General features: G+C 40.2%; 1 protein-coding gene across 1 annotated transcript in view; it reads right to left on the reverse strand.

Moving 5' to 3' along the window:
• Positions 1-17,205, reverse strand: part of SORCS3 (sortilin related VPS10 domain containing receptor 3) — a 609,576-nt gene that overhangs the window by 44,028 nt on the left and 548,343 nt on the right. Inside the window, exons 17-19 of the mRNA XM_017500803.2 lie at positions 7,806-7,919; positions 4,465-4,636; positions 2,278-2,464 (exon numbers count right to left, since the gene is read on the reverse strand). Of these exons, the coding sequence (XP_017356292.1) occupies positions 2,278-2,464; positions 4,465-4,636; positions 7,806-7,919 (473 nt within the window). The remainder of the gene's footprint in view (positions 1-2,277; positions 2,465-4,464; positions 4,637-7,805; positions 7,920-17,205) is intronic.

Genomic DNA, 17,205 nt, shown 5'->3' on the forward strand with positions numbered 1-17,205 from the left:
AGTACTTAGTAAATACTCTAATGCCAGGTAACATTTATCATGCACCAAGCTGGGTGCTAGGCAGCATTCTGCACACTGTGCCAAAAAATAACATGGACCTGAAATTGCTGTCCTTAGGAAGGTGGCATGCAAGGTTGGCCCCTGGCTGGTATCTGGGAGCATGGCTCTGGGAGTGTTACAGTTAACCGTTAACTGATGAGAGTGGTTCGCTGTGCCTAAACTGTTCTTACAAACAGTATGGTTTATCTGGGACACCTGCCTTCCACTGGGAATCTAGAGTTTTGGTATATGCCAGGCAGAGGGTACCTACATGACCAGCCCCCAGTAAAAACTATGGGTACTGAGTCTCTAATGAGTTACTCTTTTAGAAAGCCTTTTTATACATGTTACAATTCATTGCTAGAGGAGAAAGGAGTGTCCCATGTGACTTTGTGGGGAGCAAACTCATGGAAGCTTGTGCCTGGTTTCCTCCAGACTTTGCCCCTTGAGCCTTTTTCCTTTGCTAATTTTGTTTAGTACCCTTTCACTATAATAAATCATAGTCATGAGTGAAACTCTAGCTGAGCCCTGTGGGTCTGCCTAGTGAATCACCAAACCTGATGGTGGTCCTGGGGACACCCAACACATGCACACTTCATCCAGTTTGATTCTCACAGCCTCCCTTTTAGCAAAGCATTGAAGATAAGAAATTGGAGGTTTATAAAGGCTAAGAACACTGACCAACAGTAGACATTTAACAAAGGAAGGTGATCAGAATTCAAGCACAGATCTCCCTTGTTCTAAAGCCTGGGCTCATGAACACCATGCACAGCACCCACCTGGGTTTCTGACCTGGTGTGGGCACAGAATAGTTGTAATTGGTGTGGCGTGGTTCTTACCACTTTGCCTATTTATGGCTCATTTTTAGCAGTATCCCACTTCCCTACCAGAATGGAAACTGTGTAAGAGGAGGGCCATATCTGCATTGTTCCCTCCTAGTGCCTAACAGAGTACCTTGCATATTTTAAGACTTCAGCAAATGTTTGTTGAATTAATTACTAAATGATTGGGTGTTTTATGTGTGTTCACTATTACAAACGCCCCATGAGGCAAGGTAGCAGTCAGGATTAAGCCATTTTTAAAATTGGAGTTCAGAAGACGCAGAGATGAAATAATTCATCTCATGGCCATGTAGCCTGGCATTTTTAGGGACATGATTGATTTACATAATCCAGGCCTCCTCTCACACACTTCCCTTATCACTTTTGGTCCTGCACTAGCATTGTGACTGGAGAGCTATGAGACTAGCTAGCTTACTGTTTGCCTGGGACCTCTTAGGTGTAGGTTGTTTATATGATAGAGCTGATGCCATCACTGAGTCATTAATAGAAGGGTGCTCCTTGTTTTCATTTAGACTCTTTCAGAACTTACAACTTTCACTCTATGTAGCATATTACCTGGAAACCATTGTGGAGTATGTAAATAAGAACCATGGAAGTCCTTAGACCTATGAATATCACAGATACAAGCGTGGGAAACCAGTCCCAACCCCATGACAATGTTTCCTTGACCTGACATCCTAAAACCACAATATTAAAATTTCAGTTTACATGCATCAAATTCTAGAATAGACAATGCACAAAAAGCATCCAGCACAAACGAAATACTTTGGAACACCAGCTGTTCTTTTGTTTTGTGCCAAGCAACAGACAACAGTAATGAAATAGACTCTAGGACAACAAAATATTTTTGGAGAGTTCTTACGATTGTCAAAATTATGAGCTTGCAGTAACCTTGTATGTAAAAATTAATTTTGTGTGTGCATTTAGTTCTACATTTAAAAAAATCTAAATGTGTTTCTTTAATCTTTCTTTGGCTCTTATAACACAAATAACAGTTGACTTTGATTTGTGCAGTCTTCGCTCATAATAGATTGAGAATGAGCCTGAGACCATCAACCAGATGGCTTGTTTCTATCTCTTATATTTTGAGGATTCTCCAAAAGGAAGGGAAGAGGCTTTACCTGAATGTGTGTGCACGTACACATTTATATCAGAGCAGAGTGGTGCTGAAAAGGGGGGTCCAGTTGCTAATATGTTACCCAAACTTCAAAATAATCAATCTATTTCAGTACCATAAAACTCAGAAACACAGATGAGTACATATCACCACCATTTGGTTTGGGTAATTACAGTACTGACACTGAACCTGGTCTCAGCTCTGAATTCTAGAAAGTCTGAACAGAGCAAGTTGCCAACTGGGAAGAAAGGGAGAAAGGGGCTAGTGCCTGCTACTTACAAACCACATGCAGGAAGAGGACAGCTGTGTCTGAGCCAAGGTTGTTCTCTGCATAGGCTGTCACCTGGAAGATCCCCGCACTCTTATACACATGCTTGATGCCGTCCTCAATGGGGCTGAAGTTTGCATAGGACACAGCAATCCCATCTCCAAAGTCAAGCTGGATGTTTGTCCTTTGGAGATCACCCTGCAAGACGGCATAGTAGATGGGTCAGTATACATGGTCCAGCCACACTCCTATCTGATGCTTCCTCCTGTGGCTTCAGTATCAACCTCTGATGACCTATAGTCTTTCCCAAGGGGCTGAAACACCTGCAACACAATAATCACATTCATATCTGATCTGCAGGGCACTATGGACCTATTGTCCTCATCACTTAAGCTCGGGGCAGCCTGAGTGAGTATAACGCTGGCAATGGTGGGTAAGGTTGACCCTCTATAAAGTTCTGAAGGGAAGCCAAGGATTTCATCCCCACATTTGTTGGGGACAAAAATAAGTAGTCAGACCCAGTCTGGTTTCAATAATAATACTCTCAGTTGCCATGCTATAGTTATAATTGTTCCTATTTTTTAGTATTTTCTATGTTACCAGAATTATGAGGGAAATTGTGGACTTCACCTCAATCTACCTAAGCTTCCTCTTCCCTGAAGCCTTTCAAATCATCCCAGCTCACAGATATCTCTGCCTCTTGGAAAGCCAAGAGCTCTCTGTGTACTATCTGGTAACATGATGCCAATGATTCAGGTGAATGCATCTCACCACCGCAAGCCAACATTTAGCTTCTTAAGGGCCTACGCTGAACCCCATTCTTATCGGTCCCCCCACAACCATTATACTGGGCCAACACTTTGGATCAACACAATGCACTTGATCACAAAACAAAGATCCTATATGAAGAAAAATAGCATCACTCTGTTCATATGCAAAGATGAATGACAGAATAAAGAGGGAAATGCATCATTTTGGAATTATGAGCCAATCCTTCTGCCAGTGAATGTGCACTGATCACAGTTTCACTTTCCATTTCTTCCCCCATGGCAGCCCAGATGTGAATGAAATATTGATAGGTGCTCTCTTGCCCCCCATGCAATGTCAACTATCCTTGAGTTTATGAATATAAATTAAAGTGGAAATGAACTGGAGACAATTCAAATGGATAAGATCATGGCTCTTCACATCCATTCAAGAGAAAGTTTTTATAGCTGTGGTCCTGGAAACCCCCTAGTGGAAATATGATAATGACCTCCTCTGAATCTTAAAGCCCTTTAACTCAAGCACCTGCTAAGAGTGAAGGCTGAGAAATCTGTCAAACCAGGATAAGGAACCTTCACCACCCTGTCCAGTGTGCTCCTGACTTTAAAGGTTTCTGAAGTGCTCATACTTGTGAAAAAAAGACTCCTGGCCTGTTTGCCTTCTTTCTAAGATCTCAAGAGCACAGAGCAATTTGCATGTAAATTTAGAGGGCTCTGTCAATCAGGCAAGCCTTCCTGCTCCACCACCGAGCAGTGCCTAAAACGCCCTAGTTTAGGAAGCAATTCAACAGCTTATACAAGAAGCAGACAACAGAGATATTCCCATACTGGAATCGCCGTATGCAGTCTGATTTTACTGCCCAGATTTCAGAAGACGCTAAAAAGTGAAGAAATAAAGCATCTAGCTGATGGAAAAGCAACTAACAGAACATTCTTTATAAAGATAACAGTAAAGGATTTCAATAATCTTCCCCACCCTCACGCTCATATTTTCAAGACCTTGTGAAAGCTTTGTAGGCTTTTCTAATCAGTGGGATTAAGGGTTAGAATAAAGCAAAAGAGGCTCCTAAAAGCAACAGATAAAATTCAAATTTCCTTCCTCTGGCCAAGTTTACAGTTTATAGGCTTATGGTAATAAATATTCCCTCAGCAAAGTAGACTTTAATGCAGACCCTGAAGAATATATCCAGATCTGCACGCCCCAGAGGCAAGTGGGTTCCCACTGCAGACTGAGTCTTTATTGTGAGATGAAGGGAGGAGGGTCTGTAAATACCCCAAGCCCTCTTTCACCCTTGTCTGTCTTCTTTCCAGAAGTCTCAGCTTCTCACCATTGACTTTGATGCAGGGGCCTGTGGGAATCTAAGATCTTCTTTTTCCATTCTGGAAATGGCCTGGTTGGGAGTTGTGACCTCAGAGACCCAGGTGAGCACCTACCTCCTCCATGAGGATGATGAAAGTTGCATTGTGCCCCTGCTCTGCCACCAGGCGCCCATCAGTCGTTACCACATGGAGGCCCCGAGGGGCCTTTCCAGGGCACATCTGGGCCTTTGCGGTGTACTTCTCCCTTAGCCCATCTGTGCAGTTGTTGGACACGATCCGCCGATACCTAAGGAGAATTGACAACTGACAGTGATTTGTGTTGAGTGTGTTGTTGTGTGTGTGTGTGTATTATAAAGGGAATGCAAGAAAGCAAGAGCAAAGCAGGTGCTTCACACAGCTGCCCCTAGAAACCAAGTCTCGAAGAAGACAGACAGTCATTTATGAAGCTAAACAAATGCTGAGGACCTGCTATTCCTCCATCTTGGGAAGAGTAGCTCCTTAAACATTATTATTGATCCTACCTGGTTAGCCACAGATTGGATCAGTGTCTAAACCAGACAAGAAAAATCAATGTCTGACTCACACACAACAAAAAAGGTGGCAGACTTATTGGACTAGCGAAATGGGAAAAGCAAGTGCTTCTACTTGTGAGGGAGAGACCTGTTTCTATCTCCCTGAGGCCATCTCCAGCTTTCTCTGTACCAGAATGCAGCTAGAACATCAGACTCTTTCTAACTCTGATTAAACAGGAGGCTGCTTTCTATCTTCCCTCTTGCTCCAAGGCATCATTCCTTCCCCTCATGCCTAGTAGTACTTGCTGTGGAGCCACTGGACTATTTCATAGCACATTTTTTTTTCTCTGTGCTAATATTTCATTTCCCATTCAACCCAGACACTAGATTGAAAGCACAAATTGAAACTCCTATTCAATCCCACTATCCCACTCTGTAAAATTATCTTATAGAAGAGGCTGGCATGGGAAAACCACCTGACAAAGCACTGTGATCTTCTGTGGCAAGGACATCATGTGTACAATGACACCATGTCATCTTCCTTGCCCACTAACTCCAGCACATGAAGTCAAGGTAAGAGCTTTCTTACAACCCTGAGCTGCACGATCCAGGCATATCACACCACCTATAAGGCTGTACTAAAAAAATAAATGTTCCGGTAAAACCACATGAAAGAAACACTATGACCATCATAACCATCACCACCAGCAGCATTATCATCATCACCACCACCATAATCACCATTATATCCCCATTATATTTTGTCTTCTTTCACCCACTATGTCAAGAATAATTAACAAATCCATCTATGTTGCCTTCCTGTGGTGGTTTTAAAAACAGAGTAATTTAGAATTCTTTCTGAATATTAGTCTTCCATCATATCTGACCCCTGGGTTCCACCTGCTACCCCACTGCTGAACTACACCTTCATTCAGAGATCCCTGGGGATATTAAGCAAATGTTGTATGTAGTTATTGTCTCAGATAAAATTATGATATAGTCTCTTGCAGATATACATCATTTTTATTTGCCAACTGAGCTTATAATGGGTCTAAAGCTATTCTGGTTAACATGGTACCACTTGTTCACATGGTAGCCAATATGGTAGTACACCTTGTGGCTACTGAGCACTTGAAATGTCATTGTGTGACCGTTGAAATAATATTTTTGAGATATTGGATAATATTTTGGAGATGAAACATTATTAAAATTAACATAACCTTATTTTTTTACATTTTTAATGTGGCTAATAGGAACTCTAAAATTACATATATGCCTCGTATTATAGTTAATTTGGTCATCACTGGTCTAGACAGTCAAGCTTTTGTAATCAATTTATACTTTCTCACTGATGTTTAGCTACAAGATACTCAGTTTTTACTGACGAGAGCTATTTCAGTGGGTGCCATGTACTAACAAACTTGATATCATCTATTCTTCTTCTTCAACCTCAACTGGCCATTAACTCAGCTGCTTAACGATTTTTAACATAAGCCAACATTTACACAATCTGGAGATATTGGTAGACATCTGTAGCATATTTGTTTTCTTTCTTTCTTTCTTTTTTTTTTTAATAGCCATTCCCTTTTATTCTTCTGAATTGTTTTGTTGGTTATTTGGGATTTTGGCATACCTAAGTTGCTTAAAATGTGGTCTACCTACACATGTCACATGATCACATGAAATGTTTTAATTCATTTCTTTTACAATTCTGTTTTAACCTGCAATCACGTTCAGGTTGAGCCCTAGCTGGGAATTTGGTGGTTCAGCTAATCACTTGTGCCCACAATACTCCCTTTTCCCAAACTTCCAAGCACTTTGTTCTCTAACACCACATCTCTTTAAGTTCATGCTGTTGGATCTGCAGTTTGAATGGCTTAAGTCCCTAAAGACACCTACGACTAAATAATAGCAAAGGTCCTTGAGCCCCAGCTCAGGCTCCAGGAATAGCCCTCCCAGAGCTAAATACTTGACATGCATTTCAGAGTATCTCAGACCAGTCAGCACTTCTTTTTCGTCATATTTTTTCCTTTGTTGACATCAGTTAGGTAGATAGTACCCAACACTACGTTACAACTAAATATGGTAAAAGCATCAAGAATATGAATAACTTGACTGAGATGACAGAAAATCCATTGGGAGAGTTAAGACTGGTGTACAGAACAACTCAGTCCCTTGCTACTCAAAGAGTGGTCAAGGGACTAGCAATATTAACATCACTGGGGAGCTCACAGAAAGGAAGAATCTCACCCCCACCCCAGATCTCCCAAATCAGAAGCTGCATTTTAATAAGATCCCCAGATGATTGAAAGATCAACATTTGAGAGGTGCCATCTTAGACCACCCGTCCACTTGCCAAATCTGTTCTTGGTTATAGAGGCAGTAAAGGAAAGGGCAAGACAACAAATCTTCAAGAAAACGTTTTTCAAGCATCTGAAAGAGTAATTAATACATGAACAAAGACATAAACACTCATGTAATTTGAGAATTCCCGAAAGTGACCCTTGAAATTTTTATTCTAGGAATTCCTAGAATGGAACTTTTGAATTTTCAAGTTTTCGGCATGAGTGTCAGAGTTTCAGTTCATTTTTCACTAGAGAGCAGGGTAATATCTGCACATCCCTTGTATTAATTTAATTCATTTGCGCCTCAAGAAATAAGGCTACATGTCCTTCCAGAAGAGAAGGATTAACCAGAACAATAACTATGGTCTATCATAAGGAAATATCAAAAGGTATTGAAATCTGGTTGATCAGATATCTCTTCTGATGCTCCCCAAATAGATACTCTCAGCTAAATAACTCCTCACTTCCCTTCAAATGCCATTTTTTGTAAACAGACTCTATCTACACTCCATTATACTCAACAGCAATGCACTTCTTTTGGTCCTAGTTTAGGGAAAGAGGAAACAGTGAGCTGAGTTGCTGTAGGTGTTTTACTTACCCAGTGCTGTTAAGATAGCTTTGACCAAGGCTGCAGTCCTTTGATGGGGATGCTGGATTGTACCAAAAAGCTGGGACACACTGGCTCTCCCCATGTCTCTCATAGCCATAGTCACTGTCAGGAAAATGAATATTGCATGAGTAGTATACATGTATAAATGCTAAAATACCTGCAGGCATACACAAACATGTAAATGGCCCTATTGCCATCTAGAAAGTCACAACACATTGTTTTAAATATCCCCAGTGAGGGCAAATACTCATATTTTGAAAATGAATTTTTAGCTTTATATATAATTCCAAGTGATTTGGAGTCCAGTCTACAAAAAAAAAAAAAAAAAAAAAAGCAAATTAGCAAATAGAAATTCTAGGCTTAAAAAGGTATTGATATAAATAATGTGGCAGATATACTGGCTTGGGAGTAAATGTGGAGAATACTGTTAAAAGTATATTTTATATCACAGTAGAATTATTGAAATAAGTACATGACAACAAAGACAATGACTCACCCTCTCTGAAACAAGTACATACATGTCCATTCACATGAACACACGGAGCCATTCAAACTTTTTCTGACTGCATAAAACAAATTTTATTTATGTCCCTAAAAATAAAATAAAACTACACTGTAGCTCTTTTTGCGTGTTTCTTTAAAATCCTAGCCATAATACAATGAAGAAAGAAAGTCCACTGCAATTTCTTTACCCTCTTCTCCCTGATGCAAAATAGGAAAGTAACAGACCAGTGTAGAAAAGGAGGTCCCCTATCTGAAGTCCAAATGGTGTTTCCCCGCTGCTTGGAGTTTCAGAAGCCTCCTGGGTGTGTAAATGTCAAAGTACAAGAACAATAAAGTAGGGAGAAGGGTCCCTGAAGCCAACCAGAGATCAACTGAGGGCAGCTTCACTTGGCAGAAGAATCCATGTTTCTAAGTCAAGCATCCTAGGGTTTTCTGAAACCCACTGACTGGGCAGAATAAACTGTACATATAAATATAAGTCCATCGAGTGTTAATAAAACATAAAGCAGCAGAAAAGGAGTTGCTTTCTCAGAACCCACAACTCCTTTCTTTTTCTGCTTCCCTCATATTCTTTGAGCCAAGATTTTGTGGAAGTCCAGTGAAAACAGAGGCAAATTGTCTGCATGTGTATCTAGAATAGGAATAAAGGGGAGAGGGGACTAAAAATTTAAGTCACATCCATTTGTAACTCAATATGTGCCCTGCTTCGTAAAATAATAATAATGATAATATTTTTTAAAGTATGACAATCCCTGTTCTCAAAGGGTTCAGTCTTTGGGGGAGAGAGAGACAGCATACCCCTAACATGACTAAAGAACAGAATAAAACAGTATGCAGCATAGCACTAAACAGTACAGCTAAGAAGAACCAATTGATTAATGAGATCATACACATTATCTTCTGAGTCTGACCCTGCCCCACCTTCTTACCCATCTTCCCATCAAACTCTTAACTGAACACTTCTAGTCAACCTTCTCGACCCTCTTTATATTTGTGTAAGTAATCCCTAAGGCTTGAAGCATTCCACTTTTTCCTGTTTGCTAGTTTCCTACTCATCCTTCTGTAATATCGAGGTCATAGAAGGCCAAAGGTGATTCTCCCATCTTTGGGGCCATGACCTGTTGGTAACTATAATAGGAACCTACAAAAGGGCAGGGATATTTGTCCATTTTTTGGTTTGATTTTGGCCAATATGAATTTAGAACAGTACTAGGACATTTCAGGAATTAAATATTTATTGGGTTTAATGAATTCCAATTACATTAAAAGAAATTGCGGGCAGGCATGTGGCTCATGTCTGTAATCCCAGCACTTTGGGAGGCCAAGGTGAGCGGATCACCTGAGGTCAGGAGTTCAAGACCAGCCTGGCCAACATGGTCAAACCCTGTTTCTACTAAAAATACAAAAAAAANTGTCCCCATCTGACAAACGGATAGGGACAACGAAGAGGTTCTCTGAAGGTGTCTCTAATATGTGGGGTTTTGCAGCCTGGAAACAAGAGCTGGGGCCTGGCCGGGCGCGGTGGCTCATGCCTGTAATCCCAGCATTTTGGGAGGCGGAGCTGGGTGATGGCTTGAGCCCAAGGAGTTCGAGACCAGTCTGGGCAACATGGCGAAAACCCGTCTCTATAATTTAAAAAAAAAAAAAAAGGGCGGGGGAAAGAAAAGCAATTGTACTAATCATTCCATTGTATTACATGATTGCATTACATCTATCTTTTCAGGAAGACTGTGAGCCCATAACTGATGCTATAGTGTGGAGTGCAGAGAGTAGCACCAAGTGCTCAACAGATTCCTGTGGAGTAAATGCAACTAGAATCATGCATTGCTACATAGAAGGGGGGAAGTTGAGATCAGTCTTGATATCAGCATGTTTAAATGAAACTGGAAGGAAGGAAGGAGAAAGAGACATTTCTGCCAAGTAAATGTTTTGGCCAAGCCTCTTGATTAACTACTGGACATCTCTCAGCCTGACAGTTCATATGCACTCAGTGTTGTGCCAGCTTGTAATAGCCCATGAGAGCTCACAGTTAACATTTCAGAAATTTTGCAAGCTAATTAATGGTTGTTAAACAAAGCCACTATTAAAAATGAAATTGCATGAAATTTCAATTATATAAATTATATTACGAAGGTTATACTTAAAACATACATTCATGATTACCATATTTTATTATTATATATGATTATACTATATTATACACAAAATATTCTATCATTCTATTGTTCATGCTGTTGAGGTGCTTTACATCTATGTATCTGTTTGGTGGGAATATTACATAATATTGTGCTGCTACCTATCTCTCCCCAATTCTGTCTTCACTGATGTCAGGTTAGTAACTTGAAATCTGCCATGATGGGAATATGTATGATGATCAGTAGATACCACTAATCAGGGATTATTAATTTGTTTGTTCCCAGAGAGCCAGCAGTTAAATATTTACCAGCATACCACTGAATCTCTTATTTCTCTCTGTTTTTTTGAGACGGAGTCTCACTCTGTCACCCAGGCTGGAGTGCAATGATGCAATCTCAGCTCACTGCAACCTCCACTTCCCAGGTTTCAGCGATTCTCCTGTCTCAGCCTCTCGAATAGTTGGAATTACAGGCGCCCATCAGCATACCCAGCTAATTTTTGTACTTTTAGTAGAGATGGGGTTTTGCCATGTTGGCCAGGTTGGTCTTGAACTCCTGACCTCAAATGATCTGCTCACCTCTTCTTCCCAAAGTGCTGGGATTACAGGTGTGAGCCCCGTGCCTGGCCTGAATCACTTATTTCTAAGCATTATTTATCTGTGGAAATATTGGGCTGTGGTGTGTCCTTACTACTTCTCAAATATTGTCCAGTTGCTTTCTGAGGTAAATCTATTGAATTACCTACTAATCCTAAGAATTACTGGTAATCTATGAAGGGAGGGTGCTCTCTTAAGCAACTTTAGGAATGAAAGAAACATCCTATGCTCTTTGCTAAATGTAACTGTATTTAGCAGTTCTGTTCAGCTCTGCTACTTGCTAGCAATGCAGTAATTTTGAAAGGTGCACCAGGCATGCTGCTTTGCCCCAAAGAGTAAAAGAATTTCATTAATATTTAACAACATTAGTGGAAACTGGCTGCCTCCAAGCTGTGGACTTCTTTATTAATTTCTGCTAAATGTATATTAAAATATCACAGCCCAACCTCCTTCCCAGCTCCGAAGTCTACATGATTTAGACAAACAAGCAGCTCCAGCTGCTGCTCCAGCTTCCTGGGGAAAGGTGTTTTCCTGCTGAATTGTGAGGTTTGGACAGAATGCATCAGAAAGTTTGATTTGCCTCAGGGAAGTATGTTGTTGCAGATTCTGCAAACACACATGAAGCTTCCTTCAAGAAATAAGTCACCTCTATGTCTTTCTCAACTATAACAGTTTTAGAACTTCTAAAAGTTTAGGGACAACTTTTTCATTTTGGGGAACGTGTATGTCTTCCAAATCCCATCCAGGGAAAAGGCTTAGATTCTAAAGGAGGGGTAGCCAGGACAGTTCAGAAATAAAACAAAATTTCTGCATGCCAAAATTGGAAGGGATACTTTTATTCTTGGGGCCAATCTCCTAAGTTGGTAGACTGGAAAAGAAAAGCAAAAATAGGAGAAACGACTTTGCCAAAGATTGTACACAGCTGACAGTGGCAGGGGTGATAATGGAGAATCCTGGTCCTTGTTTAGCATTAGTGCAATCCCATGGGGCACCCATTGGATCATCAAGGAGGGCCCCTGGTCCCCAGGAATGACATTCTGAGACTCTTGGAGCCAACCAAGAAGTCAAGGTCTCTTCCGGACAAGCTGCAGGGGCTCTCAGACCATGCACAGCACATCACAGCCTCCCTGATTGCCATTTCTCCATCCTCCCGTCTGCCACTTGAGATTCCAGTGCCAGTGATCTACAGGTATGCTGTTCCAATTTAGCAGGGAGGACAGCATGGTAGGTTTGGGATGAGGCAGATAAGGTTCTTGGTAGGCGTGGAGTGAGCATTAAACAAACAGAAGGAGGCCCCACAACAACAACAAGAAAAAACAACGGATTAATCATTAACATCATCATTTAGCTAAGATATAAGCCCAAATACAGCCATAAAGAAAAATTACAATTATATCCAAACCATTTCAGAAATTGTGTGGAAAACCCAACAATCATTGCTCAAACACTTCTCCTAATCTAATTCCTGTCCAACTGCCTTGTCCCTTTACTCACCAAAAGCCTTCTTATATATCTGTTATCTTAAGGTTTATGTTTTCTTTCTGTTTTCTCAGTCTCTTATCTATTTCTTTGAAGTACTGCCTATTTTTCTTTTCTTCCTCAGCAGGAAGTCTACATAGTGCCACCACCACCTCCTGCAGGAAGCTTTCCATAATTATTTCAGTCCTCAGTGATAACTTTTTCTGTGTATTCTGTGTATCTATAGCACTTACAGTCACAACCAGTGCTGTTCAACAGAACTTTCTATGATAATAGAAATATTTTATATTAACACTGTGTAATATGGTAGCCCCTAACTAGTGCAATGGAGAAATGACATTTTTTATTTTACTTCATTTTAATGTGAATAACCACATGTGACTATGATAGCTCTGGACTATAAAATTCAGCATTTAATTATACTGATTATTTTCTGCTATGCCGTTAGTGCAATAACTCTTTCGTATACATTGTTTATTGTCTTGCTTACCCTCTGACTTGTCCACTGAAAAAACACATGCTTGCTTTTGCTCCATAGGCAGAATACTGAAGTTAATTCTGGAGAGCCACTAGATTAATGTACTTCAGATAATGAATGTATGTGCTGTGACACCCCAAAATCTCTTCCCTTCTGTCTTCTACATCACCACTTGATAAACTTGCTTTGTGGATCTGTCGCCATATAGGACATGGAAGGTAGCAACCAATACATACTAAGACTCAGGACTCTAAAGTCAGAATAATATTATCCTGAGTAAATTACTTCTCTGTGTTCCATTTCTTTATCTGTAAAATGTCTATAGTAACAGACTCTCCTTCCGGGAGTTCATTGAGAAAATTAAGTAAGATCATTCATCTCAAAGACTTGGTAGAACATATGGTTACATAGTAAATGTTCAGTAAAAGTTTTTGTTGAGTGAGAAGTTAGGTAAATGAGTGAAAGGAAAGAACTCCTTTTCTTCCAGAATCATCTCTGGTTCAACCTGGTGTCTCACTGAACAAGTGAACTCAGGTCTCCTAGAGGGCTACTCCCTCTCAAGAACCCTCGTGTGACTTTAGAGGAGCCCCCTCATGCCCCCTTTTTAACTATCTGTTCATCTCTGACAACCTTTACTCTCAATAAGAATTTTTTCCTGGCTCTTCTCCAGTGCCATGATGGAGTTGCTGTAAAGTGACTGTGACTCTCTAGAGTATGCATGAGGCTGGGGGATTTATGAGGCTTTAAAGTTGAAACATCAATGTTTATGCAGAATTCATACTTATTACTGATGCTCACTGTGGAGAAAGTTGTGGAAGTGAATGTTTTGCTACAAATAAATGCTTCTGAGAATCTAGAAAATTTCCTCTTTTCTTGCAGAAGAGGGACAGAGATAGATAATACCTTCCCTTTGTGAATCTGAGTTGCACCCCTCAATTCTTCCATCAATGTGAAGACATTTAATCCATCTCCCCAGCCTTTCCTATCCCTTCCAAATGGATTAAACTAGGTGATACCCTCTCTCTGCTGTCTCTGAGACTTAAACTTTTCCTGTACCAATCAAATGAACCTGCTCCCATTTGGCCTAGGAAAACCCCTAAATGGATTTGTGCACAATAATCACTGGTACTAACTGCACTGGGCATCTCAGATGCCTTGGCTAATGAAAATTCCTGTTGGAGACAACTGCTGAGAAGGGGACAAGGCTATATGCCACATGCTGATTTCTAGCATTAGCATTAAAGACTAGCAAATAGACAAACTGTAGTTGATGGAAAAACTGTGTATTTCAAACAATCACTATGCTTATTGACGTTGACTTAGAAACAAGCAATTTCAAATATTCAGTCTCATTGTCCCCCCCAAAATCGCTGTAAATAATTCAGAAATTTCAGTAATCAAAAATGACTTCTCCCCTACTTGGGAGTAGTGAAAAAACTTTATAGGCCATATGATTTTTGTTGGTATTCTGAGATTATGACCATGAACCCAGCATCAAACCTTGTCTACTTCTCTACTCTACTCAACTCAATTCAAGTGATTCTCTTATCTTCTTTTTAATACGAGGTGTGATTGGCTACAGAAACGCAAATATATACTACGTTATATATCAAAAACAATTCTATAAAATCTTCTTGGAGACCATACACCTATTAGTATTCTAGTACCAGTGGTCAAAGCTGCTTCATCTGAAATTGTTTTAGTGTTAAGGAAACACTCTGTTATATTTTCATCAACAGCAGTAAAGCCAAGTCATTTGGGGATGAGTTTTAATTTTAGAGTAACTAAACTTGGAAATTCTATTTTTTTTTCTGAAGCAAAGTGAACCTAAAATAATAAAGACTTGTTTGATTTCTTGAGAAATGGCAGGGTGTAGAGGAGAGAACACGGAATTTAGCTAGATCTGCACTTGAACCCCCACTTATGATCTCCCAGGGATGTAATCTTGATGAAGTAACCTATATCCAAGATGTTTCTTCTCATTAAAGTGGCGATAATAAAGATCCTGACATTGCAGGGTCGTGGATCCACATGGTACCTCTACCAATGCAAGTGTGAGAACTACAGAAGGTCTTGTAAAGGCTCCTGCTTCCCTCCCCTACCATGCTTATAGATGGATTCTGATAGCACTCCCTAAGAAGGGTTCAGAAATACTTTGAGCAACACCATCAGTATTGAAGTAAATGGATAACACACCAAGATACTACTCTGAAAACAATGCTTATTTGGATGTATAAGCTTTCATTTACTTGCAACAAATACCATAGGGACCACTTAACCCTAGGGTATAAGAATAATAGCAGCAGCAGCAGCAGCATAACTAGCATATGTTGTATTTCTATGCTGTACATCAGGAGAATAAATGCCTTATCTATATTAATGATATATATTAATATATTAATTCATTTATTCTTAAGACCCAAATGAGGTAGATGTTATGTATCTTTATTTTGCAGCTGTAGAGATGAAGTCACAAACATTAAGAAAACTTCCCAAGGTCAAAAACTGTGACTGTCAGTGCTAGAATTTTTGCCCAGACTAGTAAATGTTAATGGAACAGTTCTTGTTTCTTCTCACTTATGAGGCTACCCAACAGTGGGTGAGGATCTATCTGGCTCAGAGAGACACAGGAGAATACGTATCATGACGAATTCAAAGACAGTGTGCCTCAATGGAGTTAGTCTGCAGAAGGACATAAGGAAGCCTGACATCAGTATTCTGAATATTCAGGTGGACATCAACATGTCACAAGCCATAATTTTGAGTGGCCTACTGCACTCATTGCTATGACTATTTTTGCTTAATTGTGATTAATAATTGAAAAATGTTTTTCACAATGTGAAAATATACTTTGTTCCCAAGGGCTCAAAATGGTCACAGAAGGGACCCTGCTAGTCAAATTTATATTCCATCTCATCTGAATGAATTTCACTGAAGCCATGCTTTCCCAGGTATCAGTGCAAGGATAAAGAACAGGTGGAGAGCAGTCATGGTCACTCTTCTGGCTTCCAGCTATATTTCTAGTAGAAAGTGGGAAACAAAGGATAGTTTCTAGTACAAATCAAGCTAAAAAACCAGATGGATGAAATGAGGCTGGAAGGAGTGAGGCTGCCACTCAGGGGCAGCTGCTCTGTGCCCACTTGGACTTACTTTGACTATTTGATGCCAGAGAAGCCCAAATGCAACTCGATCATTGCCCTGCCCCTCCCAAGTTTATAGGCCAATGTCCAAGCCCTTAGTTTTGTCTTTTAACAAAGACAAAGCTGGGATGGGCTACCAAAATAATCAAATTGAACTTTAGCTTTCTATTGTGATGCAGAGGAAGAATTCATCCAGCTGGGATCAGAGTGCTATGTACCCATTCCCAGAACTGGGGAGGTTTTTGACCCTCCTAAAAGGAACAATGTTCAGAAACATGCTACAAATATTTATTGAATGTTTACTATAGGCCAGGCACTGTAGATTCAAAAATAAGGAAAGTCTAAAACTACTGCAATCACAGCACTTAAATTCTACTGGAAAAAGACAGGTGACAGTAAAACAATCAAAAACATGTTCATTTTGTATGGCAACTAATACTAAAGAGACAATAAAACAGGAATGTGCTAGACTGTGCCAGGGTATAGGTGAGAATCAATGGTCTCAGAAGGCATTTCTGAGAAGCTGATTTTTTTTGCTGAGACATAAGGCCACAGTAAGATCTGGAAGAAAGTCTTCCATTTTCTGCTCCCTCTGCTAGGAATGAGCCAGGAACAATAAAGGTGCAGGAGATGGTAATGTGGTTGCAATACAGTGAACGAGGTAAGAACAGTAAGGAATTTAGACATAAAGGTAGTACAGGGCCAAATCACCTACAATGGAGGAAGCTAAGGAAAGAAGACTGGATTATATTTTAAGGGAGGGGGAAGATATTGGAGTACTTTAAGTATAGTAGTGATAAGATATGTTTTTTTGTTTGTTTGTTTGTTTGTTTTGAGACAAAGTCTTACTCTGTCACCCAGGCTGGAGTGCAGTGGTGTAATCTCAGCTCACTGCAACCTCTGCCTCCCGGGTTCAAGCAATTCCCCTGCCTCAGCCTCCCAAGTAGCTGTATTACAGGTGCCCACCACCACGCCTGGCTAATTTTTGTATTTTTAGTAGAGACAGTGTTTCACCATGTTTGCCAGGTGGTCTCAAACTGCTGACCTCAGGTGATC

This window comes from Cebus imitator, unplaced genomic scaffold, assembly GCF_001604975.1.
Source record: "Cebus imitator isolate Cc_AM_T3 unplaced genomic scaffold, Cebus_imitator-1.0 Scaffold271, whole genome shotgun sequence".
Taxonomy (NCBI): Eukaryota; Metazoa; Chordata; class Mammalia; order Primates; family Cebidae; genus Cebus; species Cebus imitator.